The sequence below is a fragment of the Leucopleurus acutus genome (assembly GCF_964270905.1).
Source record: "Leucopleurus acutus genome assembly, chromosome: 6".
In the NCBI taxonomy this organism is placed as follows: Eukaryota; Metazoa; Chordata; class Mammalia; order Artiodactyla; family Delphinidae; genus Leucopleurus; species Leucopleurus acutus.
In genome coordinates this window covers 79,824,669-79,849,260 of record NC_139149.1, presented here as the reverse complement: position 1 = coordinate 79,849,260, position 24,592 = coordinate 79,824,669, and the positions used below count along the sequence as shown (strand labels likewise).

The 24,592-nt window shown below is 35.5% G+C and overlaps 1 protein-coding gene across 1 annotated transcript in view; it reads left to right on the top strand.

The window, feature by feature from the left end:
* Window positions 1–24,592, top strand: part of DNAH7 (dynein axonemal heavy chain 7) — a gene marked incomplete at its 3' end in the record, with an annotated part of 233,361 nt that overhangs the window by 63,833 nt on the left and 144,936 nt on the right. Inside the window, exons 19-26 of the mRNA XM_082841795.1 lie at window positions 4,021–4,214; window positions 5,692–5,890; window positions 8,565–8,705; window positions 12,708–12,920; window positions 16,286–16,395; window positions 19,980–20,148; window positions 22,419–22,521; window positions 22,642–22,769. Of these exons, the coding sequence (XP_082697921.1) occupies window positions 4,021–4,214; window positions 5,692–5,890; window positions 8,565–8,705; window positions 12,708–12,920; window positions 16,286–16,395; window positions 19,980–20,148; window positions 22,419–22,521; window positions 22,642–22,769 (1,257 nt within the window). The remainder of the gene's footprint in view (window positions 1–4,020; window positions 4,215–5,691; window positions 5,891–8,564; window positions 8,706–12,707; window positions 12,921–16,285; window positions 16,396–19,979; window positions 20,149–22,418; window positions 22,522–22,641; window positions 22,770–24,592) is intronic.

The following is a 24,592-nucleotide window of genomic DNA, read 5'->3' as shown; positions in this document are numbered from 1 at the left end:
TTGCTAGTTCTAAGAATTCTGAAAAACCTTCTCTGAAAATTCAGTGTTAGAAACCTGGGTCCTGAGAGCTGGATTAATCCTAGAAACATCCTGCATCTTGAAAGAATTTCTATTTTTGGTGAGGTCAAAGGATCTGAAAGTTGTAAGGGAGCATAAAGGTCTACTCAGTGAACGCACATTTCCTTTCTTAGTACTTAAAAGGTTTAAAGAGGATCTTATTAGTTTTCTGTTGTCCAAGGTTTTCTGATTTGGAAGTTTATGCTTCTGGAAGTTTATAGAACTGGCTTGAGCTTAATTCCATTAAGTGTACTTTCTGTGAAGCTTCCTGGCCGCAGTAATTAGAATGCTCTCTCTGTGTACCCCAATTAAAGTTTCAGGCCCTGATATCACAGGCAATTGGTTTAGAAATGTAAATCAACCAGTAGCTTGTCATCTGAGCTGATGAGATTGGTGATACTTGTGAAGCAAAAGACGACACGTAAAATTTGTAAAATGATTTCTTTAATACCAAAAAGTAATAGCGGTTAATAATTCCTTTTCCTCTCCCAAAGATGAAAAGTAATTAAAGCGTCAAAGGAGGCATACTTAGTTTCAAATTTCTGGTAGCTTCCTGTTATAACATCTTATTGTTCTGTCTTGAGAACCTTAGCTAATAAGTTGGTACAATGTTGCGGGGGGGGGGGGGGTCGTAAGTTCCTTGAGTGTTCCTTGTGTGTCTGCAGGCTTAACTCATCCTCATTCACTCAAGCATTCAACGAATATTTATGGGATGCCTACTCTGTACTAGAATTTTGTGGCAATGCTTAAAGGAACTTAAAGCAAGTTTTATTTTACTATGATGAATATCTTACCAGAAGGATGGCAGTTTATAAAATGTTTATTTTAACTCCATTCAACCAATGGAGTGATGTAAGTGACTTACTCCATGAATTCCCCCAGAGTAGTGTCTCTCTGTCTGTATCTCATCAAGAGACAGTTATAGAAGGCCAAATGGAAAGGGTAGTTTCAAGCATATGTGTGTTCTAGGCACCATATTAGGTGCTTCCAATATTTTGTCTAATTTGGTCTTCATAACAACTTTGAAAGAGGGCTCTTATCTCCATTTTAAAGATAAGAAAATAGAGAGTCAGGTTAATTAAGTGATTAGGAACCAGGTCTGTTCTTCTCTTCATCTGATGTAGTCTCTGTTCTGTTTACCTTCTCATGGGAAGAGAGTGTTTAGTTTCCAGTCCAGAGATGTTTGATTACTTTTCTATATTTTTTTCTTAAGTTCATATACCAAGGTACATAGATTATCGCCTGTGTTGATTCAGAACTAGCATATTTGATTCAGCATCATTGAGCTGATCTAGATAAATAGGTTTGACCTCAGGAATTCAATAAAAATTTTTTTGCTCAAATGCTAAGTGCTTCCAAGGGGTATTTCTTTTGTAATTGCAATATTTAGGGAAAGAAATATGAACTGTTGTTTTAAATAACTGATTTTATTTTAGCTTTCAAATCTCAGATCCAAAATAGCGAATTGCAATAAATTCTTTGGCTGAGAATAAAACAAACATTGTTAATGTGTGAAAGGAATTTTTCACATTTATTAGCAACATTTTTTTTTTCCAACAAAGAAAAGCATACTTTTCCAGAAGGTGGCACTCTAAGAACATCATTTTGGTTTTTGAATTTAGGAGTACAAGGGTACTGTTCCATACTTTATCGAATGAACTGAACATTAAATTATGACCTGAATCTCTGTCATGCTTCTTTTTGTGTGCATTTTTAAATGTTTATTTGAAACATAAAACTCTTAGGAAATATAATAAAATGCCTTTAAAAAATTGTGCCTCTTTAAAGATAAGTGAATTGCATATGTTGCATATTCCATGTGAACCTGTTCTACTAAAAAAAAAAAAGAACAGGTATTAATGATGATTATTTTGTTCTTTGATTAAATTGCTGTGTTCCCAAGTTACATTGTTATATTTCAAAACAAAGCAGAAAATTATCTTTCCTTTCCAGTCACATTGAAAGTATATTAACAAAAACATGTTCCTACAGTAGAATAAAATTTCTCTGTGAAACAATTTACAGTTGAAATTTTTGATTGATCTCACAGTCAGTACCAAACTCTCTTTGGCTAAGTACCAAAAATAGGTTTAAATTAGTTAATCTTAAAATTCTTTTTAATTTTTAACAATATTCCCTTGATTTAATTTCATGTGAATTTTCTAAATGTACCAGTATAGTCTCATGAAGTTTATTTGGTCTGGTGATTAAAATCTCTAATGTGTTTTTTTTTTATTTTATTTTTTAAATTTTTTTTTAACATCTTTATTGGGGTAAATTGCTTTACAATGGTGTGTTAGTTTCTGCTTTATAACAAAGTGAATCAGTTATACATATACATATGTTCCCATATCTCTTCCCTCTTGCGTCTCCCTCCCTCCCACCCTCCCTATCCCACCCCTCCAGGCTGTCACAAAGCACCGAGCCAATATCCCTGTGCCATGCGGCTGCTTCCCACTAGCCATCTACCTTACTACGTTTGTTAGTGTGTATATGTCCATGACTCTCTCTCGCCCTGTCACAGCTCACCCTTCCCCCTCCCCATAACCTCAAGTCCGTTCTCTAGGAGGTCTGCGTCTTTATTCCTGCCTTACCCCTAGGTTCTTCATGCCATTTTTTTTCCCTTAAATTCCATATATATGTGTTAGCATACGGTATTTGTCTTTTTCTTTCTGACTTACTTCACTGTGTATGACAGACTCTGGGTCTATCCACCTCATTACAAATAGCTCAATTTCATTTCTTTTTATGGCTGAGTAATATACCATTGTATATATGTGCCACATCTTCTTTATCCATTCATCCGATGATGGGCACTTAGGTTGTTTCCATCTCCGGGCTATTGTAAATAGAGCTGCAATGAACATTTTGGTACATGACTCTTTTTGAATTTCGGTTTTCTCAGGGTATCTAATGTGTTTTGCCACCTCTCTCTCACACTTCTGAGCCTACTTAGTAAAGAATTCTTTCTTTGTCATTGGTGTCAGTGGTGAACACTGAGTTTGGGATTATAAGACCAAGACTAGACCTGGATGACGTCAATCATGTGTTAAGGAAAAATAGTAAAAAGAATTTTATTTCAGCTCTGTCTAGATTGTGTTTTAATATGCATTTCTAAAGATTTTCATAAGCCTGGTGGTTACTTGTAGGGGTATTTTGAGAAATCAGTAAACTATTTCTTAAAATATCAGTTCTTAAGACCAGCTTTTGGTATAATTCTTATTTTGAATCCTACAGCATAAAAGAAAGCTTTTGAAAATACTTGATTGTGTTTGAATCCCTTTAAAGCAAACAGCTCACGGTGACACTTTCAAGTGATAGAATGTTCAGAAATCCATGCCTTGAAAGTAGAACAATCTTAGTCTCTAGAGAGTTCAGGAAGAACACACCTTGAACTTCAGTCCTTCAACAAGCAGAGTGTTATAATGCGGTTCCAAAGGTAGTTCTTTGCAATGTAAGATCTTTATGGAAAGCTCCTTCCTCCACGCTCCCAACCCCTTATTTTTATCTACCCTCATAAAACAGGAATTGTTATTTTATTATTATTGATAACAATAATATTCAAAATAATAATTATAATGGTGACATCTTTTTAGAGTACTTTTCCTCGAAGAACAATAGACAAACATATCTCATACTCTTTTGTTTCCTCCAGTCCTTCTTGTGAGTTCAGATAGTGTCCCCCTCCCCACTCCTGCCACACTCATTGTCTCTCACAGTTCCTAACTTAGCATGAGAAATTGTGGCCAACATCAATGAGGACCAAGTCAACGTGGCTTTTACACAATTAAAAGGCTGGTTAGATCTAGACTATGCAAGGGTACTTTTAAAACATAAGTAAGTATTCACTTTAAATTTTGAATAACATTTGTTATATTAAAACCATGCAATCTCAAAAATGATAGGAATATAAGGTCAATATGAATATCAAATATTTTTGAGTTGTACATTTTTTATTTTTAGGATAAACATGTTCTGGCAGTTGTAACTATTGAGAAAATGCTGGAGAGGCTGAAAAAATCTAATGAACTTTTGGAACTCATTCTTAAAGGACTTAATGAATATTTGGAAAAGAAGCGTCTCTTCTTCCCCAGATTCTTTTTCTTGTCTAACGATGAACTTCTTGAGATACTGTCTGAGACTAAAGATCCCACTAGGTAAGTAAGATATACATATATATTATATGTATATAATACATGGCTAAGTTTGTTGCCTTTAATTTTCAGAATAATGCAGAACTTAAATATATATGATTTTGTTTATGTAATAACTTTTTTCAAGACTATTCTAAATCATATCAATAATCAACTTAAATAATTATTAAAAGCATAAGGAATACCGTTGAATGATATTTTTCCAAACGTGATGAACCTTGGAGTGGATTTCTCGTTTTATCACATATTGTCTTAAAGATTTTTCAGAACACATCCCTCTTCTACGTCCCATGCAGAATAAAAGTCAGCGCCCTCTCAGTGGCTTGCAGTCACCCACGCAGGTGCTCCCCCATGATCCCTCCTAGTCATCCCCCACTAGCTTTCTTCTTGTTTATTCTGCTACAGTCCTTGTAATTCTCCCATAAAAGGGGCAACCTCCTCCCTCAGTGTACTGTTCTCTTTGCCTGGGATCCTCCTCACCCAAATATCCATAAGACTTCTTTTACCTCCTCTAGGTCTTTGTGGAAACCTGCTCAAACATCTGCCACTCAAGAAGGCCTTCCCTGGCCACTTATTTAAAGTGGCAACCCCTTCCAGCACTCCCTAGTCACCTTTCTTGATTATCTTCTCTGCCTCGTTTTCTTTCAGCACACTTTTTATCATCTGGCTTACTTTATAATGTGCTTATTTGTTTACTGTTAGCTTTCCTCTAGCAGAACATAAGCTCCATGATGGCTGAGATTTTTGACCTTCTCCCCCTCACAGCTGATTCCCTGTTCCTTAGAAGAGAGTCTGTCTGGTTTACATCAGTCAGTGAATAGATATTTGTTAGATTTGTCACTTTTGTGTCTTGTGCCTTCAAAGTAGGAGACAAGTAATCCAGACAAAAAGATAAATTTAGACTCAGATTTCCACCTGACTTTTTATACTCTGCCCATTTTTTGCCTGTTTGAAAGATAAATTCAATTGGTCATTTGTAACGTGCCAAGAATGAGGAATTTAGTCAGTTCCATCTGTATTACAATGAATAGACTAAAGTTGGGCACCTTCAAAGTAGTTGACTTACTTAAAGCACTAAACCTAGTTCATAATTTGCAAGCAGTCTCTGAAGATCCCAGTTGAAATATCTTACTTTTTGCGCATTTGAAGATTCTTCAGATTAGTGTTTTATCTGTTGGTCAAGATTGGTTTGGTCCTTGTATTACTTTTAACAGCTTTTGATTCATTGTGTTGGAAACAAAGCCTCATGTAGCTCTTAGGATAATTGTAATTTTACAGATCTTTTTGTGATTGTTCCATTAATGATGATCTCCCACTGGACTGTGTTTTCTATCAGCGCTTCATCTCTAGCATCTAGCAGGGGCCTCACACATAGTGCACCTTTATGAATTTTGAATGAAGATTGGTATACAAAGAACACTGATATTTAGGGAATTGCTTTTATTTGGTTAAGTCTCTTAAACATTTTTTTTCCTGACAGAGTACAACCTCACTTGAAGAAATGTTTTGAAGGAATTGCAAAGGTGGAATTTACAGAAAGTTTGGACATCACTCACATGAAGAGTAGCGAAGGAGAAGTGGTGGAACTCGTAGACACCATTTCAACAGCCAAAGCCAGAGGTCAAGTGGAGAAGTGGTTGGCCGAGTTAGAGAGAGTTATGATTAAATCCATCCATAAGGTAGCCAACTGTATTTATTATTATTTCTAGTAAAGATGATAGAACGTTAATGTATTATTGATAAATGCACTTTTATTTAGAAAAAGTGAGTCATGAATTACCAATTCAATTGTAACAGATAGATTGAAGGCAAAGATATAGTCTCTGATACTAATTTTGTAGTGACTCACTTGAAAAGTGGGACAAAATACCATACATACTACAACAAACTTGGGTTTTAGTCATGAGTCTGTCTCATTTCTTGTGCTTTCAATGTTAGACACACTTTGGTCTGCACAGTCTGTCTTTAGTCTCGCCTTGGAAGCACCTCTCTGCAGTTTCACATCAGTGTCCTTGACATGTATGCCCCTCTGGTGGTTCCTTTTGTTCTGTGAATATATAAAATATGTACCAAAATGTTAGAAAATCATAAGTACTTTCTACAATTAACAGTAACTTCATGTCTTCCATATCTCAGAAAGCATATTACCACCTCAATCATTTGTAATTATTTTTGTTAGTAGAGAATTTTAAGTCGAGGGAGCAGATAGAGCTTAATTGAGCAGTTAATTAATTTTTTACTATAATGTGGACTTAGCATTCAAGTTCCTTACCAGGAATAAAAATCATGATTGAGCAGGGAAGCATGAGAGAAAGAATGAGGAGGAAATATGGCATCAAGCCCTAATCAACAACAGTTTTCATGAATTTTTCAGATGCTGTCACACATTATTGAAAAATTCACTGGAATCTAGGTGTTTAATGTACATCATGTGTCTTAATGCTCCTTTCTCTTAAATATAATTTTAATATCTGCTTGCTTTGTATTTTTTCAATAGATGCAAAATCTTTTGGACAGGTTCCCATTTCTCCCTATTATGGGTTAAGTGATAATGAATGTCCTTATGCATACTGGTTTCTTTGATTGAATTATTTATTTTCTTATTATAACTTCTCATATGTAGAATCACTGGGCAAAAGAGGATGAGCTTTCGTAGGGCTTGATAAATATTGACAAGCAGCTTTCCCATTTACGCAGCTATCAGCAGTTAAATGCATTTCACTTGGACCACTACTTAGCAGCATTGAATTGGTTATATGGTTTGTTACTTGATGTATACAGTGGTAACTCATTATTTTAGACATATCTAATACTATTTCAACTATTCTTTTAATTTTGTTTGTCAAAGTACTCAGAGAAAATATTTTGGTTACCATTTCAGAGCATTAAGATGGGGTGGCAAGTAAGCGGCTAGGAAATATCTTCCCTAAATGTTCATGTGTAAGTTTGTGTCGGTGGGAAAAATGCAAGTGAATGCAATGTAAAATACTACAGATAGGAGCTATGTGTGTTACTGTGTTGTGCTATACGTATTTGCATGCTTGAAAGGCTACTGCGTGCCTAAATTAAGTGAATTTTGTGTCATTTCTAAATAATAAAAAATCATGTTCTTGGCACCTTTGCCCTTTTATCTTACTGGATTATTATGGGTTTAATACTGCAGTTTGCTGTAGTTTGGCATCTTGCTACTGCCAAAGTATGTTATTTTTCATATATGGCATACACAGTTTAATAATATATTTTATATGCAATATTATAGAACTTTATGTACTCATATTTCTCCTCATCCAACTGTATAGAAATCTGTGATTTAGATTTTAATGCCTCCCTCCTATTCTCTCCACAGTGTCCTTCTAGAACACATATTTATTCCATCTTTGGCGTTTCTCTACTGTACCTTCTTTTCTTTCCTGTGTTCCTCCCATCTCTCAGTTTCTCCTTTTCACCTGCCCTTTCTGTGGCTTCCTCTGGCCTTTTACATTTTCTTTATTATCAATAGACAACATTGCCCTTCATTTCTATTCAACTCCGTAAATATCCTAGCTAAACTAGAAATCCAGAAAGATTTGCCTATCCTTATATATTTCCCAGAAAAATGTAATTTTGGTAATCGTTTCTGAAATTCAGACATTAACGTGACTATCACCTCATAGATGCTACTATTTTTGATTGATACATGTAATAGATTGGAATGTTTCCCACTGATGGCTGATAGAAAAAGTGAATCTATGAATTCACTGAAAACATATGTAGTAAAGTACATGACTTAGGCTTCCTGAATTTACAGCTCTCAACTCTCCATGAATGAATTATATATCCACCCTGTCATCATAGCCTTGGGCATCAAACTACAGGACTGAGAGGGAGTGAGGTCTGGAAACACAGGAGGAACTTTAGAGGAATTGTGTAGGGTGCTTGAGTGTGCATGTACAAATATACACATGGCTGAGTGGGGATCTGATTAAGTTCAAAGAAAGTAATGTGTGAATTTGACAGATCTCATTTTGGAATTATTTGAACTTATGTTTTGTAATTAAATTGCTTGCGTTCAGTCCAGATGTACCCAGGACATTTTTGGCTACGACTGGCCAAAGAAATATTTCATATAATGTGGTTCACACAAATAGATTATGTATCAGCAAAATAAAATGCTATGTAATATAGTTGTTTTGCTCTCAGGTATATGGAAAAACTTGAAATTGTCTAGTTACATGCTTTAAATCTTCATCGTTGGCTAAGCTGTAAGAAGTTGAGCAGTACAAGATAATCCACTCAGGAGTTAGCACTTCATTTTTTAGCTTGTTCAAGTAAAGTATGAAATTGTTTACCTTTAGCATTTTCTTTTTCAATTAGGTAATTAGAGATGCACTTTCTGCCTATACACAACATGAACGAATTAACTGGGTAAGAGATTGGCCTGGACAGACAGTTCTCTGTGTATCCCAAACCTTTTGGACAACAGAAGTACAAACAGCTATTGCAAAAGGACAAAAGGTAAGCTTTTATTACTCACAGGTTTTGCAGCATTTTTTAAATAGTTATAATTGCCAAAATACAATTATTCTAAAAAAAAATAAAGACAGTCCACTCAAAAAGCCAAGCGTACTGGAGCCTCAATCTTTTTATTATATACATTTTTATGCCTTTAAAAATACAGTAATAATAGGACAAAGAAATGTCCTAAACTCAGAAAGTTTAGGAGGAAATACATAACATAATTCTCTTTTATATCTTCAGTAAAACTACCCTATGAAGACAAAAGATATTAATTGACTTATTTTGACTATTTTAATTTTTAGTGTACTGATTTTTAGTAAATAATAATATTTTGAATGATGCTTAATATTAATTATTCTAACAAATATATATTTAATATTATAATATTAAAATAATAATATTAAAAACAGAAGCAGCATTCTTATCCATAAGGTAGGATTCCAAGCAGGTCAACTTTTGGTTGACTGATAGGTCAGTTGGAATCTAGCAATTGCAGATGTTGTTTAAGACCATGAGTTTTTCATGTATTTTTTACATGGAGTTTGGCATTATTGTCTGTAAGGTATTGTTGAGCACTGGTGAGTGTAGGGTTTGAGAGAGACTCGTATTCTTTGTAAGCAGGCAGGTCTCATAGAGGAGGGAGCTGAGTGACACATGCTTAGTTCACTCCAACTTACCAACAGGTCACTTATTTCTCCTCTGAGGAAAGGATAAGGGCATAGGGCAGGACGTCAGGGATTTTTAGGAAAACAGTCTTTCCTCATGGAAACCAGAGCACGGGGAATGAGGGTTTCCCTTACAGCAGTAAGCCCTTGGGGATACTCCTGGGCTCTTGGCTGTCTATGTGCATGTTTCTTTTCTCCCCAATGGGTCCAGAAACTTCATTTTGTCTTTTTACTTTTAAGCTACCACGCAGCCACCTCCCCACACAAAGGGATTCCTCTATCGCCAATGTGGGTTGCTGGGGGACATGGATCTCGCTCCTTGCTTGCTGGCCCCCCAAACCACCATGCCAACTTTCTCATTCATCACTATGGGAAATAGAGGGAACAAAGAAGCAAATGTGATCAAATAAGACAAATTTGTAGGCATCTTCCACATTTCTTCAATTTAAACGTGGTGCTTATTAAACCTCCACCCGTCTGTCAAAACAATATTTTTCTCTGGAACAAGTAGGAGTTGAGGTAGAGAATTTAAGTGTAAACCTTTCATGCTTCTACTTATCTCCCAGGTGTAATATGTTTCTCAAGGGACACACAATTTAGGTCATTCCATTTCAATGTGTCCTCTGCTCAAAGCTATCTGCCTACAATTCTCACCATATTGTTCTTAGCATATTTTATACAGATACAAATAGATTTTTTTTGGCTTACAACAGTATCCACTGATACTGAGATGAGGTTATTTATCACTCATTTATTAGTTTACTCCATTTTATCCCGCTCGTGTAATATGGTGCACGTATGGAGCCGTTCACAGAGAAAGCCAAAATGAGAATCCACGCCTTGAGTGACTACTACTCCAGGGGGACTCAGCTTCATAGACGTAGATCCTCTAAAGCTGTAATTGAGTGGAACCTAGCAAGCCTTTTTTGCTGTTACTTGCTGGATTGTTCTCTTCTGTTGTGTTTTGTGATGTTTCACATAGCTAAATTTCATGGAGTGAAATTAAGCGTTGTACATGTCCTTAAAAATTAATTCTTTCCTTTTTCCTCTGCTTGTGAATACTCTGCTTCAATATGCCCTTCATCTGCTGTCTGTGTACCTTGTCCCTGTCTGTATCTCATGCGTATTCAGTCTGTTTAGGTTCTGTAGCAGCATCAGGAGGGCATGGCACATGTTTTAGTATTCTAAAGCACTGGTGATTTAATATGTGTTTCTATCAGGGGAGGGTAGCACATGTTTTAGTATTCTGTGTGTTGATGACTTTTTCCTTAATTAATGTGTGGTTCACATTTGAAACTGATATCTTTGGTTCAGTAGCTGGAGACTCTTGGCAGCCTCAGAGGAGACTAGACATTTCCATTCTCTGCAAACACTCCAAGTTGTCTGGAGCTGGATGCTATGATAGCACCATGTTGTACTGTCCCACTTCCAGAGGACCCATTCCCCTCAGGATCTGTTTCCATTTATTTATTCAAGGAATAGTCACTGTGGAACTAGTCAGTATATGAGCTATTACAGGGGCTAAAAATGAATGAAAGAATCACCACTGTCACAGAGCTTGGGTTATTGCAAATATTGCTATGATTTTGAGTCAGTTTATCATTGTGTATGTAGAGGGAACTAGGTATGATAAAAATATGATTCCACACAGGGTTTATTTTGGATAACTGTATAAAGTATTGATAGTTACCTTTAGATTCATTAGTTCACTGTACAGAACAGTTTACAATGAATAAAATGTAACAAAAGTGATTCAATATCATGATTTTTTTCAATCTAGCTGATCTGAATTCTCATTGATTTATTATAATATGGTTCCTAAAGAACTTAGTTCATCACAGTTTGAAGCTAAATTTTAGTTCTAAATCTGTTTCTCTAGTGTAGCAAAATACATTCTGCTGATGTAAATAGTAACAAATTCTTATGGACGTATAATTTATACTGTCAGGTCCAAACATTAAAAGTTTCATCTTATGCCTTGTGTTGAACTACAGTATGTGAGAACTGGTAAGGCTCTCAAAGATCCTGACTTTTACTGATTAGGAAACTAAGATGCACCACCTGGCGTAGTTTGTGTTCTTGGGAGCAAAACTATTCTTACTAATCTGTGTACTCAATATACTTAAATTCACCAATTGGCTCCAAGAATTTAAACACTTGGGGTTATTTAAACATAGGTGGGACAGAATTTTATTTTTCACTACTTATGAAGCAAATTAATAGCAATTAATTATGAAAATGATATAAATGGAATAGTGTTCAAGCACCAAACTTTTGAAAAAATGACTTCCTAAAAAGAAGGATAAAATATTTCAAGGAGTAATAAAAGTGACCCTTAAAGAAACAAGTCTCCAACTCTACCCTTTAAGCTTTTCTCATCCTTGGAAATCCTCATTTTTAGTTTCATTGCTACCACTTAACCTGGTCCTAAAGGAGTGAAATAAACTCATTGGTGCCCAATGCTTATTAAATATTATTAGAGTGGGGAAAAGTGACCACATCAGCCTGCTGCAGCATATTTACACTTCCCTTAGGCACAGCAGTTTTCATTGATTTTAATTTGATTTTCCTAAACCCTCTTCTCTTTTTCACATACTGATCAGATTTACCCACCGGAAAAGAGACCCCTCCCAAAAGAGCCTGATCCTTAGAACTGGCCTTAGCTCACCGTAAACTAAAATGTTAGCTGTTTTGTGTTTTAGGATCTTTACATTTCAAGTGGCACAAATCCTACTCAGAAGCTCACACAGGAGTGCTAGATGGATTCATGAGATCTAAGGTAGAGCATTTGGAATCAGGATCTCAGGGCTTCATCACTGCTGCAGTTTCTCTTTTGTTGTCTATTTTTCATCTCTACTGGTCTCTGTCAGGCTTTTTTCTGCAGTGGGGTGAAGGCTTTCAGTAGCTTCGGATTGGCATTCTGAGAGTCTCCCAAGCCTAGTGAAAAGCACTTTTCTTCCCATCTGTATAGCAGTCCCTGGAAAGAAGTGTGATTGGCTCTGGTTGGGTCACACATGCCCTCCTTCATATTGCCTTGGAGATGGGGCAATATGATTGACAGCTCACAAAACCACAAGAGCATACAAGAGCAGAAATGGAAAGGAGGGGATGTTGGGTAGGCGCAAACCATGTATGTCAACTATGTCTGGCCTGATTGAGCTTGTTCACCTAATACCTTTGTAGTAAAAAAATTGTTTTTGATTATTTTTAAGTTATGTCATATGGAAAGTTATAATAAAAATGTAGAAAATACTCTGTATACATGCTAGGTCAAAAATTTTTTGTTCAAAAGGATTCTGATCACACTGAGTAATTATATCTTATTTTCTTTCAGTCTCTTGAGCAATACTTGGAAAAATGTAACAAACAAATTGATGATATTGTCACCTTGGTTCGTGGCAAATTGTCCAAGCAGAATCGTGTTACTCTGGGAGCCCTCGTGGTGCTGGATGTCCATGCTAGAGATGTTCTCACAACACTTGTTAAAAAGAAAGTTAGTGATGACTCTGACTTTGAATGGTTAAGTCAGCTTAGGTACTATTGGCAAGTAAGTAATATCACTGAATGTTATTACTCAGCAATTTCAGCTCACAGGTATATAATTTGTGCTTGCTAGCTCACATGAGAAATAGTATCAGTAATATAGGATTTTAGGATTTTAGCTGATGGCTGACTATACCTAAAAAGCATTCTCCAGATTGAAGATTAAGGCAGCCAAAAACTATATGTCAAGTGTTTGAAAACTATGTTTATATCTGTATCCAAATGTATAGTTACATAGAAATACATATATAGATGCACACAAACTATGAGTAATTATAAAAAATTACTCATTTGAAATTAGTCATTATGCTTGCTGAATCTGTAAAATGTTGAAACTAATCAGTTTATAATTGTGTTCTTAGATTCCTGATGCATCTAAAGAGTGTACAAATCAGACTGTTTTAGTATGATTTAGTCATTAAACTTTCCTCTTGTTGATCAATTGAACTAACCAGAAACATGATCTGGAGGAAGGTTTTTATCAGGGGATCTATGTAGTTGGTGATGTCAGTCACCATCAGGAAGGCAGGAGGAGCAGGAACAGTACAGTGAACAAGACTGGGCCTGCTGAGAATGGGAAGAGAGAGCTGAGCATTGGAGATAGAGACTCAGAAGTTATCATATTCACTTTTGTGAAAGGCTTTGGGAGGTATGGAGTGGGAAGAGAAGAGTTACAAGAACCAGAACCCTGGAAAACCATATGAGGCCGTGAGTACAGTGGTTAGGAGCTCAGACTGTAGACTGATTGTTTCAAATGCTACATCCTCCCCTTACCAGTTGTGTGACTTGGGCAAGTTACCTACTCTCTTCAGGCACCCGCTTCCTTATCTGTAAAATGGTGATGATGATAATACTCCCTCTACAGTGAAAACAAGTTGAACAAATGATTGAAAATATAGGAGAATAATGAACTATCAAAAAGAGTAAGAAAACAATCCAATTTACAATTGCTCAAAAAGAATAAAATAACTTAGGAATAAATTTACCCAAGAAGGTGAAAGACTTATAAACTGAAAACTATAAGACACTGATGAAAGAAATTGAAGAAGACACAAATAAATGAAAAGATCTGTGTTCACGGATTGGAAGAATCAACATTGTTAAAATGTCCATACTACCCAAAGCAATCTACAGACTTAATGCAATTTCTATCAAAATTCCAATGACATTTTTCACAACAATAGAACAAACAATCCTAATATTTTTTTATGGAAACAAAAAAGACCCCAAATAGCCAAAGCAGTCTTGAGAAAGAAGAACAAAGCTGGAGGCATCACACTCCCTGATTTCAGATTATACTACCAGAGCTAAAGTAATCAAACCAGTATGGTATTGGCATGAAAAGAGACACATAGATCATTGGAAAAGAATAAAGAGTCCAGAAATAAACATACACATATATGGTCAATTACTTTACAACAAAGGAGCCAAGAATATAAATGGGGAAAGGACATTTAATAAATGGTGTTGGGAAAACTGGACAGCCACATGCAAAAGAATGAAATTGTATCACTATCTTACATCATACCCCCAAATTAACCCAAAATGGATTAAAGACTTGAATGTAAGACTTGAAACCATAAAATTCCAAGAAAACATAGGTGGTAAGCTCCTTTACATTGGTCTTGGTGATTTTTTGAATTTGACACCAAAAGCAAAGGCAGCAAAAGCAAAAATAAACAAGTGGGACTGTATCAAGCTTCTGCACATCAAAGTAATGCATCAACAAATTGAGAAGGCAACCTACTGAATAGGAGAAAATATTTGCAAACTATATATCTGATAAGAGGTTAAATCCAAAATAGATAAGGAACAGATGCAACTCAATAGCAAAAAAAATCTGATTAAAAAATGGGCAGAAGCAGCCGCGTAGCCCAGGGAGATCAGCTCCGTGCTTTGTGACCACCTAGAGGGTTGGGATAGGGAGGGTGGGAGGGAGACATAAGAGGGAGGGGATATGGGGGTATATGTATATTATAGCTGATTCACTTTGTTATAAAGCAGAAACTAACACACCATTGTAAAGCAATTATACTCCAATAAAGATGTTAAATAAAGCACCTCTTGGACACTTAAATAAATAAATAAAAAATGGGCAGAGGATCTGAATAGATAGTTTTCTAAAGAAGACATACAGATGGCCAACAGGCACATGAAAAGATGCTCCACATCACTAATTGTCAGGAAAATGCAAATCAAAACCACAATGGGATATCATCTCACACCTGGTAGAATGGCTGTTCTCAAAAAGACAAGAGGTAACACATCTTGGCAAGGATTTGGAAAAAAGGGAACCCTCATGTACTTTTGGTGGGAATGTAAATTGGTGCAGCCACCATGGAAAACAGTATGGAGACTCCTCAAAAAAAACTTTAAAAATAGAACTACCGTATGATCCAGCAATTCCTCTTCTGGGTATTTATCTGAAGAAAACAGAAACACTTAACTCAAAAAGATATATGCACACCCATGTTAATTGCATTATTTTTTACAACAGCCAAGATATGGAAACAAACTAAATGTTCATTGATGGATGAATGGTTAAAGAAGATGTGAGATATATATATATAGATATAGATATAGATATGTAATAGAATACTACTCAGCCATAAAAAATATTGACATTTACAGCAGCATGAATGGACCTTGAAGGCATTATACTAAGTGAAATAAGTCAGAGAAAGACAAATACCATGTGATCTCACTTATATGTGGAATCTAAAAAACAAAATAAAATAAAAATAAAAAAGCTGAGAGATACAGAGAACAGATTGGGGGTTGCCTGGGGGTGAGGGTAGGGAAGGTGAGAGAAATGGGTGAAAGGAGTCAAAAGGTCAAAACTTCCAGTCATAAAATAAGTAATTCATGGGGATGTAATATACAGCATGGCAACTGTAGTTAATAATACTGTATTGCATGCTTGAAAGTTGCGAAAAGTAGGTCTTAAAAGTTCTCCTCACAAGAAAAAAATTCTAACTGTATGGTGAGGGATGTTGACTTATTATGGTGATCATTTTGCAATAAATATAAATATGGAATCATTATGTTGTATCCTAAAACTCATATAATGTTGTATGTCAATTATACCTTAATAAAATAGTGTTAGCAAGTTTAAAAAAAGAAAATATAAGAGAGGTAAAGAATAAATACACTTTCCAAAGTTGTTCTACGGGGAAAATTGAAGCCAGTGACTTCAATTACTTATCCAAGGAAATTAGATATTGAATTCTTCTACTGAATTAAATGATGCCTGAAAAGTGAAATTTAAAGTTGTTGTTTACAACATGGCTATTATTTAAGAACTTGAGGTTTCATATTATTTAAATTTTTATTATTTAAGCTAACTTCATTTTATCTGATTTGTACTAGGACAATCATTTAGAAACAAAGATGATTAATGCTGGTTTACGATATGGATATGAATATCTGGGTAATTCTCTTAGGCTGGTTATTACTCCACTCACTGACAGGTGTTACAGGTAAACTCATTAATTTAAAGATCTAATTGGAACAACTTTCACTCACTCCTAAATTACTCAATTTTTTAAGCACCAAATGTATCCTCTGTTATCTTTGCCTAGACCCTTAATTCTTGTCTCAACATGACCTTCAATTTCATTCTCTGCTGGCGTCTTCCTCTCAGCTCTAGAGCTCGAAGTATTATCAGGCGTTCCTGTTATTTTTTTACTTTGTTCATTTCTCCTTTCTTGAAACTTCTGACTCTTCCTTTTGGATCATTTGAGACATCCTTCTTCCTTCTCCAAGGAATTTTCTAGAATTCTGTCTTCATGTATTGTTTTGTTTCCTGCGTCATGGTTTCCTGAATGTCCTCATCCATTCTTAGGCTTTAACAGCCTACATTCTGAAGATCCCCAAACCTGTACCGCCAGCCAAGGTCTCTCTCCTGTTAAGTTTCTCCACACACATGCCTGCTGGATATCTCCATCAGGTATCTCATAGGTATTTACATGTACATTGTTTTTTATTGTCCTTCTGAATAATAAAAGACCTTTATGTTTAACGCCAAGGTCCCATCTCCCATACTCCAAATTATTGTCAAATACTAAATTAAACTTTGTTTTTTTCATTTTCTCAACTGTAAGTAGTTTATTGACGAAACCAGTCTCAGGATGCGAGCAGAAAGCAATTTTGTTCTTTTTTATCACCATTCTTTTAAACTTGCTCTATCAAATATTTTCCCCATTTCTGGATGAAATCTAAGGTAGATTCCTACTCTTTCTGGCAACTTTAATATGTTAATGAATAGTGTTATTATTTTCAGGTACTAAAAGTCCATTTAGGTCTAAAATGAAAGTTACTATTTTTCAACCAGTTTAAAACATCCCTTCCCTTCCAGCTTGAGCTTGACTCAAGCTCATGGCCTGCATTTGGGAAGGTAAATGTGGTCAGTCTTTTGTCATTTTTGTCCCTGTCCTTTGCATTCATCCCTCAATAGCTCATCTTTTAGCTCCTCTAGTGTTGGGGGTTGATGGAGGAGAGGAGAAGGAAAGGGAGAGGTAGGTTTATAGGTGACAGGTGTCTTGGGTGACAACTATCTCCTGGCTGTTTAGTGCCTTCCTTGATGGCACAAGTCTAGATGTACCAGATCTCCCAGGGGATGTTTATTTGGGTTCTTTGGGAATCTGCAGTCACCTGCTTCTCCCACCTGCGGAAAATGCCTTCTCTGGCTGGCTGCTGGTGACTTTTGCTTCAGCCTCTGCTGAGGTCCACCACACACTGACCCTCTTCCTGGGGTCTCCTCTGATTCTACATGGGCCTCCTGCACAGGGTCCCATTCAGCTTGACTCAAATCTGGTTCCCTTCCAGTGGGATCTAAATCTGGCCAGATGATACACACATTTGTTTTGCCATCAGTAAGAGTGGATCTTTCTTACCATCCCTGTTTTCTCCTACTCTGCCATCAGGAGAAGCTGCAGGCATTCTCTTGACTTTAAATATTTTAAAGCTCTCAGCTTGGGGTTTTAGTCAAAATTCTAACACAGAACAATCTGTGTTTATATACCGTTACACATTATTTTACAACTAATATTTATGTAGGTTTACCAAAACTTTTATCAGTGTCTTTACTTGCCATTGCTTCTTTCTTTGTCTGATTTCTGGTTTAATTTTTCTCCTTACTAGGCAATAACTTTTAGTAATTGTTCAAGTGAGGCTCTGCAAGTAGTGAGCTATACCAGTATTTATCTAAAATTGCCTCTTTCTTTTCTTCTTCTTCTCTTTTTTTTTCCTTTTAGTCTTCACTAGATTATTAAATGATAGATTAGCTAGGTATAAAACTGTAGATGAACAGTAATTTTCCCTCAGCTCTCCAAAGATATTCTACTGGCATTCATCGCTCCTGCTGAGTATTCTGTTATTCTAATTATTATTCCTTTATAGGTAATTTTCTCCATTGTAGTTTCTAAGGTTTTCTCTTTATTGTTGATGTTCACTGGATGTTACTAGATGTGGATGAGTTTTTATTTATCCTACTTGGGACTTTTTCAATTAATATCTTTAATTCTGGCAAATTCTTAGCCATTGTTTTTTGAATTTTGCCTTTTCCCCATTCTCTTCCTTCTTTCTTCTATGTCTTTTCTTATAGTTGACCTCTCTCCCTGGGTGATTTCTTCATATTTATCTTCTAGTGCATAATTCTGTTTCTTTAGGTTTTCTCTGCTATTTATTCTGTTTACTGAGTTTTCAAAAGTTCAGTGATTGTATTTTTCATTGCTAGATTCCATGTTGCCTCTCTTATGAAATTGGCTTCTGTTTTTCCCCACAATTTTATGATGTGTATTGCTTTTTTTTTTTCTTTTTTTTTTTTTTTTTGGAGGTATGTGGGCCTCTCACTGTTGTGGCCTCTCCCGTTGCGGAGCACAGGCTCCGGACGTGCAGGCTCAGCGGCCATGGCTCACGGGCCTAGCCGCTCTGCAGCATGTGGGATCTTCCTGGACCGGGGCACGAACCCGTGTCCCCTGCATTGGCAGGTGGACTCTCAACCACTGCGCCACCAGGGAAGCCCGAGGTATATTGCTTTTTATTTAAAATCTTATTTTAAAAAAATTGCTAGGATACCAAAGAAGGCAGAGTGCCATATGTGCAGTAACCCTCCCAGACGATTGTCCAACTGCCTTTGTCACTGCAAGTCTGATTCTTAATTCTAATCTCTCGTTCCAGTTTTAGCTGTGAGCTAAATTTAGTAGGGGTTGTTTCCCCGTGTAGTCTTACATTTTCTCAGCTGTGGAGGTGTCCATGTGGAGCAGTTTTACATTTATCTCTGTGGAGGGCTCTAGGGTTTTCAGAACAAAATTTTAATGTTAATTTCTCATTTTGGGTTCATGGCCCATCAGTAATGGGAACTGGATCCCACCCTCCGTGAAATGTAGGTTTCTCGTTGGGCACTGTATGAAGGGTAAGCTTCCTGTCTCTTCCTTAGTTGACTCTTCTTTGTCTCTTGAGTAGGTTGCTGGAGTAATTTTAGTTCCCATTTACACACAAGGCAGACTTTCAAGTCTTCTAGCTTTAAATAGTGAATCCATTCCAGCTCCTCAGCTTGCTCAGTTCTAAGGATTTATTTTCTATGTGGGTATAAATACACTTGTGTTTATATGCAAATTCCAAACCAATGTGCACCTCTACAGCTCTAGCACCTAATTACTTTTCCAGCTATGCATTCCCTCTTCATTGATAATTTCCTTTTCATTCAATCAAAAATGGCTATATATTTCAAAAGTTGTTATATTTTTCTTTTATGTAGCATTTCCATATGCTTGCAGTAGGGGGATTGGGTGACTCAGGGTCCGCTGAATTCTCTGTATTGACCAGAAGTCAGCACTGAATTTCAAAAGTGAATTTGTTCTGCTTTTGTCATATATACAGCTATTCAGAAGTAAAACATAATAACAGACAAAAGTAATGCCCAAAGATTTTCATAGACTAGTAGGAAGGAAGGAGTTATTGATGGGGAAGTGGAAAATTTGGCTCTCAGCTTAAATTTTCTTCTTTTCAGAACGTATATAAAAATCACATTATTCAACAAAGATTGTTTATTATATTTCAGAACCTTATTTGGAGCCCTTCATCTGCACCTTGGAGGAGCACCTGAGGGGCCAGCTGGAACTGGAAAGACTGAAACTACAAAAGATTTAGCCAAAGCTGTAGCCAAACAATGTGTTGTTTTCAACTGTTCTGATGGGTTGGATTATCTGGCTTTAGGAAAATTCTTTAAGGTTTGAGTTGACTCGTCATTTGCGATATGATAACTTCTCAGAAAGGCTGTTCATAATGAAACATAATTTGATGCAAGTAAAAGATTTACTGTGGTTTAAGCAAAGTTAAACTTAAAGTATTATCTCAGTAATTCTCGAGAGAAGTAGGGTTATATCAAAAGCTTATTTGAGAAGGACCTCTGCCTCCAGTCCTTGCTATAATGGGTCAGTATTACTGATAGAAATGAATGAGTGGTGTCCCTCCAGTATACTGGACAGCTAGAAGTTTGAGAACCACTGCATCATGTAGAAATTGTGGTATCTAAAGACTTCTTTGTCCGGTAGATCTTGTTATTAACAAGTTAATATTAACAAGTTCATTAATCATTAACAAGTTCAATGATTTACTTCTATAGACACATTCTAATTAATCTTTTTGGTGAACCTGAAATCTTTCTTTTGTTTTTTTGTTAATCATTTTGGTGAACTTGAAATCCTTCTTTTGTTTTTTCTTATTCTGAGTCAGATTCCCACTCTTATGAGTCTGTAAGATTGCAAAAAGGGAAGTTAAAAGTATAAAGTCCCTAAGTTCATCGGTGTAACCTATGAACATCTGGTCATTTTAGTGCTTTGTTGCTACAGCCTGTTATTCCTTAAAATATTAGGCGGTAGAATTGAACACAAAATTATCCGTGTGGGATTATGGGCTCTACTTATTTGTTTATTTGATTTCTATTTTTCTATACTTTTCAAAGTACATTTTAAAGATTCTGTAATCCTTTTCAAAAGTATCTCCAGAAAACGTTAACATTAAAAAAAAAATACACAAACTAACAAAAAGGAATATAACAACCCTACCCCATACAGTAAACTATTCCTCCCTGAAGTACGGCCTAGTCATTTTATAATAGATTTGGAGCATAAAAAGTCTCTACATTTGTGATGCTGAAACAATTAGAATAAAATAAAAGAAAATATTATAATGAATAACATATGAAGAAAACATTTGTGTGACCAGTAATTATTTTAATCATCCTCTATCATGATATACAACCTTGTTGTAATGATTAAAGAAATAAACAGCAAATCTAAAAGATTCTATGTGTAGTTTGAATAGCCACTATATTCCTAAATGTTTAAAGAAAAGTCTGGTATGTGCTAAGTTTTCAAATCTATATAATGATATTCTTAATTCTTTGATGTAGATTCATATACTTATAATATTAAATTTGATTATTGATAAGTATTGATCATATGGACACTTTGTGTTAGGATCATGCTGAATAATGGGGGAACAAAATAAAAAAGACATAGGTCTTACTATTAAGAACCTCACAATCTGTATAACCGTTTGAACATGTGACTTCATAAGCATTCTGTTCTGTGATTTCTAATCCTTTTATTTTATCGTGTATTAGATTTCTAAGTCATAGTCTTCTCTAAATAATGAAAATGTACTACTCTTTGATTGCATGCCATTCATGTTTAATCCAGTGTTTCAGTAGATTGAACTGCACACAAATCCAAGGTCAGCCACTATTAGATGTATGGCATTGTACTAATTATTGATACTTAACATCTTATGTGATATAGCCTTAGTTTCCTCTCATAAAAGATATATACAAAGTGCCTTACATCATGCCTGGCATATACTAGGTACTCAGTGAAACACACATACATACATATGCAATCTATAGAATGTACATTCAATGAATATTTTTGCATTGATTTTTTAAAGTTAGTCCACATTTCGACTCGACTACTCAAGCTTGATTTTACAGTTTTTCCTTATGACCAAATGGCACATACTTATGAGGTGTCTGTGAGTTAGAACTGCAAGCTAGTGCCTCAAACGGTGTTAGTTGGTCATTAAGGTGCTCAGGCCAGAGAGTAGTCTCATTGGCAACAGAAGTCATCTTATTTAAAGGATTATTACAATCCATTCTATGGAGTCCATAAGGAAAAAGCAAATAAAATCAGCTTGTAAATAAAAAGTAAGAAAGGCTATGAAATTATAGATATGCATCTAAATGGCAAAAGATATACACAGAAAGTAAAAAAAAAAAAAAAATCAATTGGAAAATTTTCCAGTTGATTGAACTCTTTGTTCATGCAGAATAATGAATTGGTAATAAAAGAATAAGCCATCTTTAAAGCTTTAAAGATAAGGGTGAATAAGCAATTTCCTTGATAGGATATTAAATCCGCGAAAAGATGAGGTAAAAATACAACATTTCAATGTAATATTCAATCAGATAAAATTGAAAAATTTCATTGATCTTTTCTCCCAGGGACTGTTATCTTGTGGAGCCTGGGCTTGCTTTGATGAGTTTAACAGAATTGATTTGGAAGTACTGTCTGTGGTTGCTCAACAAATTCTTACTCTCCAAAGAGGTAATGGACTAGTTTATCTCTGCATTGTGTGAAAACAGTAGAAATATAGGAGGTAATGAATGGCACCAGTCCCATTTATATGTGGAATTGCTAAGTCACTTCATTCTTGATTACTCACAGGTATTAATGCAGGTGCGGATTTACTAGTGTTTGAAGGAACTGAACTAAAACTTGACCCCACGTGCGCTGTCTTTATAACAATGAACCCTGGATATGCTGGGCGATCAGAACTTCCGGATAATCTGAAGGTACAGAAAAGGCAATTATATCATCGATTTCCTTTCTGTGATTAACACAGTTAATATATAAAAAGAAAGCACATGCTGTTCTTGAATTTTATGAAAAATTTTTGCTTTTAGATGTTACATTTTAGACAACTGTTTTAGAAAATAATTTTAAAGCTTTGAGTACTTTTAAAAAATAGATATGCAATTTCCAAAACTTCTATTTTAAAATTAGTGGTAATTATACAAATTAGAAGACATAGGAAATATTGAAAAAGGTACCCATTCTACTGCTTACTATATCGTATTCCTCAATTTTAAATGCTGAAATCAGAAAATTGTGAATTCTGAGGTTTTTTTCAAGTGAATATAATACGAGCATTTTTCTATCTTTATGAATATAATTCAAACTGTAAATAAAGTTATTGAACTGTGCTTACTGTTTGACATTTAGCTTGCATTTAGTTTTCCTTCATTATAGATAATACTGCAATGAGCAATTTTTACTTAAGGCTTTTCTCTATTTTAAGATACTTCCTTTAAGGAGAGTCATAAGACCAAGAGCTGTGTTGCTAAATTGCCTTCCAACAGAGGTTGAAACAATTTATATCCCATATCAATTCTCAATTCTCCTTAATACCCAGCAGTAGTTTTTTGTAAGAACAAAACAGTTTGCTAATTGAATAGACTAGAATCTTCATTTAAAAAACAAAATTCTTTAATTATTAGTGAAATATGACATTTTCCCCATATCTTTGTTAGACATTTTATATCCTTTGCTGGTGAATTGCATGTTTATGGCTAGCACATAGAGAGAAAATGTTGAAGAATAATGCAGTGATAATTGCGGATCCAAAACCAAGTCTTCTGACTCTAAATCCTGCATTCCTTCCACTATCCACATTTTTAGAACGACAGCTTCTCAGACTAGTTGAGGTACTTTTCCATCGAAAACACTTTTGATTGGACTCACTGCTGCCAAGTATTTTTGTGGTATTTTTATTCCGTACACTTTTATATGTTAGACGTGATGTTTTAGTACTTTGCCTTTGTGAAGGATGGTGTGACTTAAAAATAGAAACTGGTAAATCCTCCTTCATCTAAGAAGCATTTTGCAACTTTTTATTGGGATACACATTTGGAAAGCTCTTTTTGTAGCAGTACTTTTATTCACTCATGTTTTCCTTTTATTCAGTAGGATCAATCTGAATACATAAATATTTGTAAAGGCAAACATCCGTGAGTAGCTAATCATAAAAAGCTGGGACCAGTATTGGTTGAGTCTGTTAATACCCCATGCAGACTTTTCCATGTTTTATTTATTGTAAGTGTTAAAACAGTGTCAAAATATTCACCTTGTGGTTCTTGGGGTATTTTCCTTCTATTTTAGGCCAAAAACTGCTCTCAAATTCTGATAGCTTTTTGTTGTTTTCGTTGTTCTTTTTGTGCAGTCTTCTTGGTTAGAGCTGCTATAGAATATCTCTTTTCAAGTACATATGGAAATACCTAACAATTTTGAAAAAAATGTCTTAGTCTGAAATGAAAGATAGATAGATAGATAGATAGATATACTATTTTTTAAAAGCCTGCTGAGGCCCAGAGAATATTATCATCAGTCTTCAGAGTCATCCTCGATGCTTCTCTCTTCCTCACGCAGTGATTCAGTCGGTTACCAAAACCAGCAAAATCCTATTTCGTAAGTCTTATTACGCCTGCTGCTCCCGTCCAGCCCCACGGCCACGCCTTGCTCCCAGCCATCTTCAGTCTTCTCTTGCGTGTCTTATTGCAGCAGCTCACCTGTCACCAAGAGTCCCTACTGAAATTCATTATAAAGAATTCCCCATTGT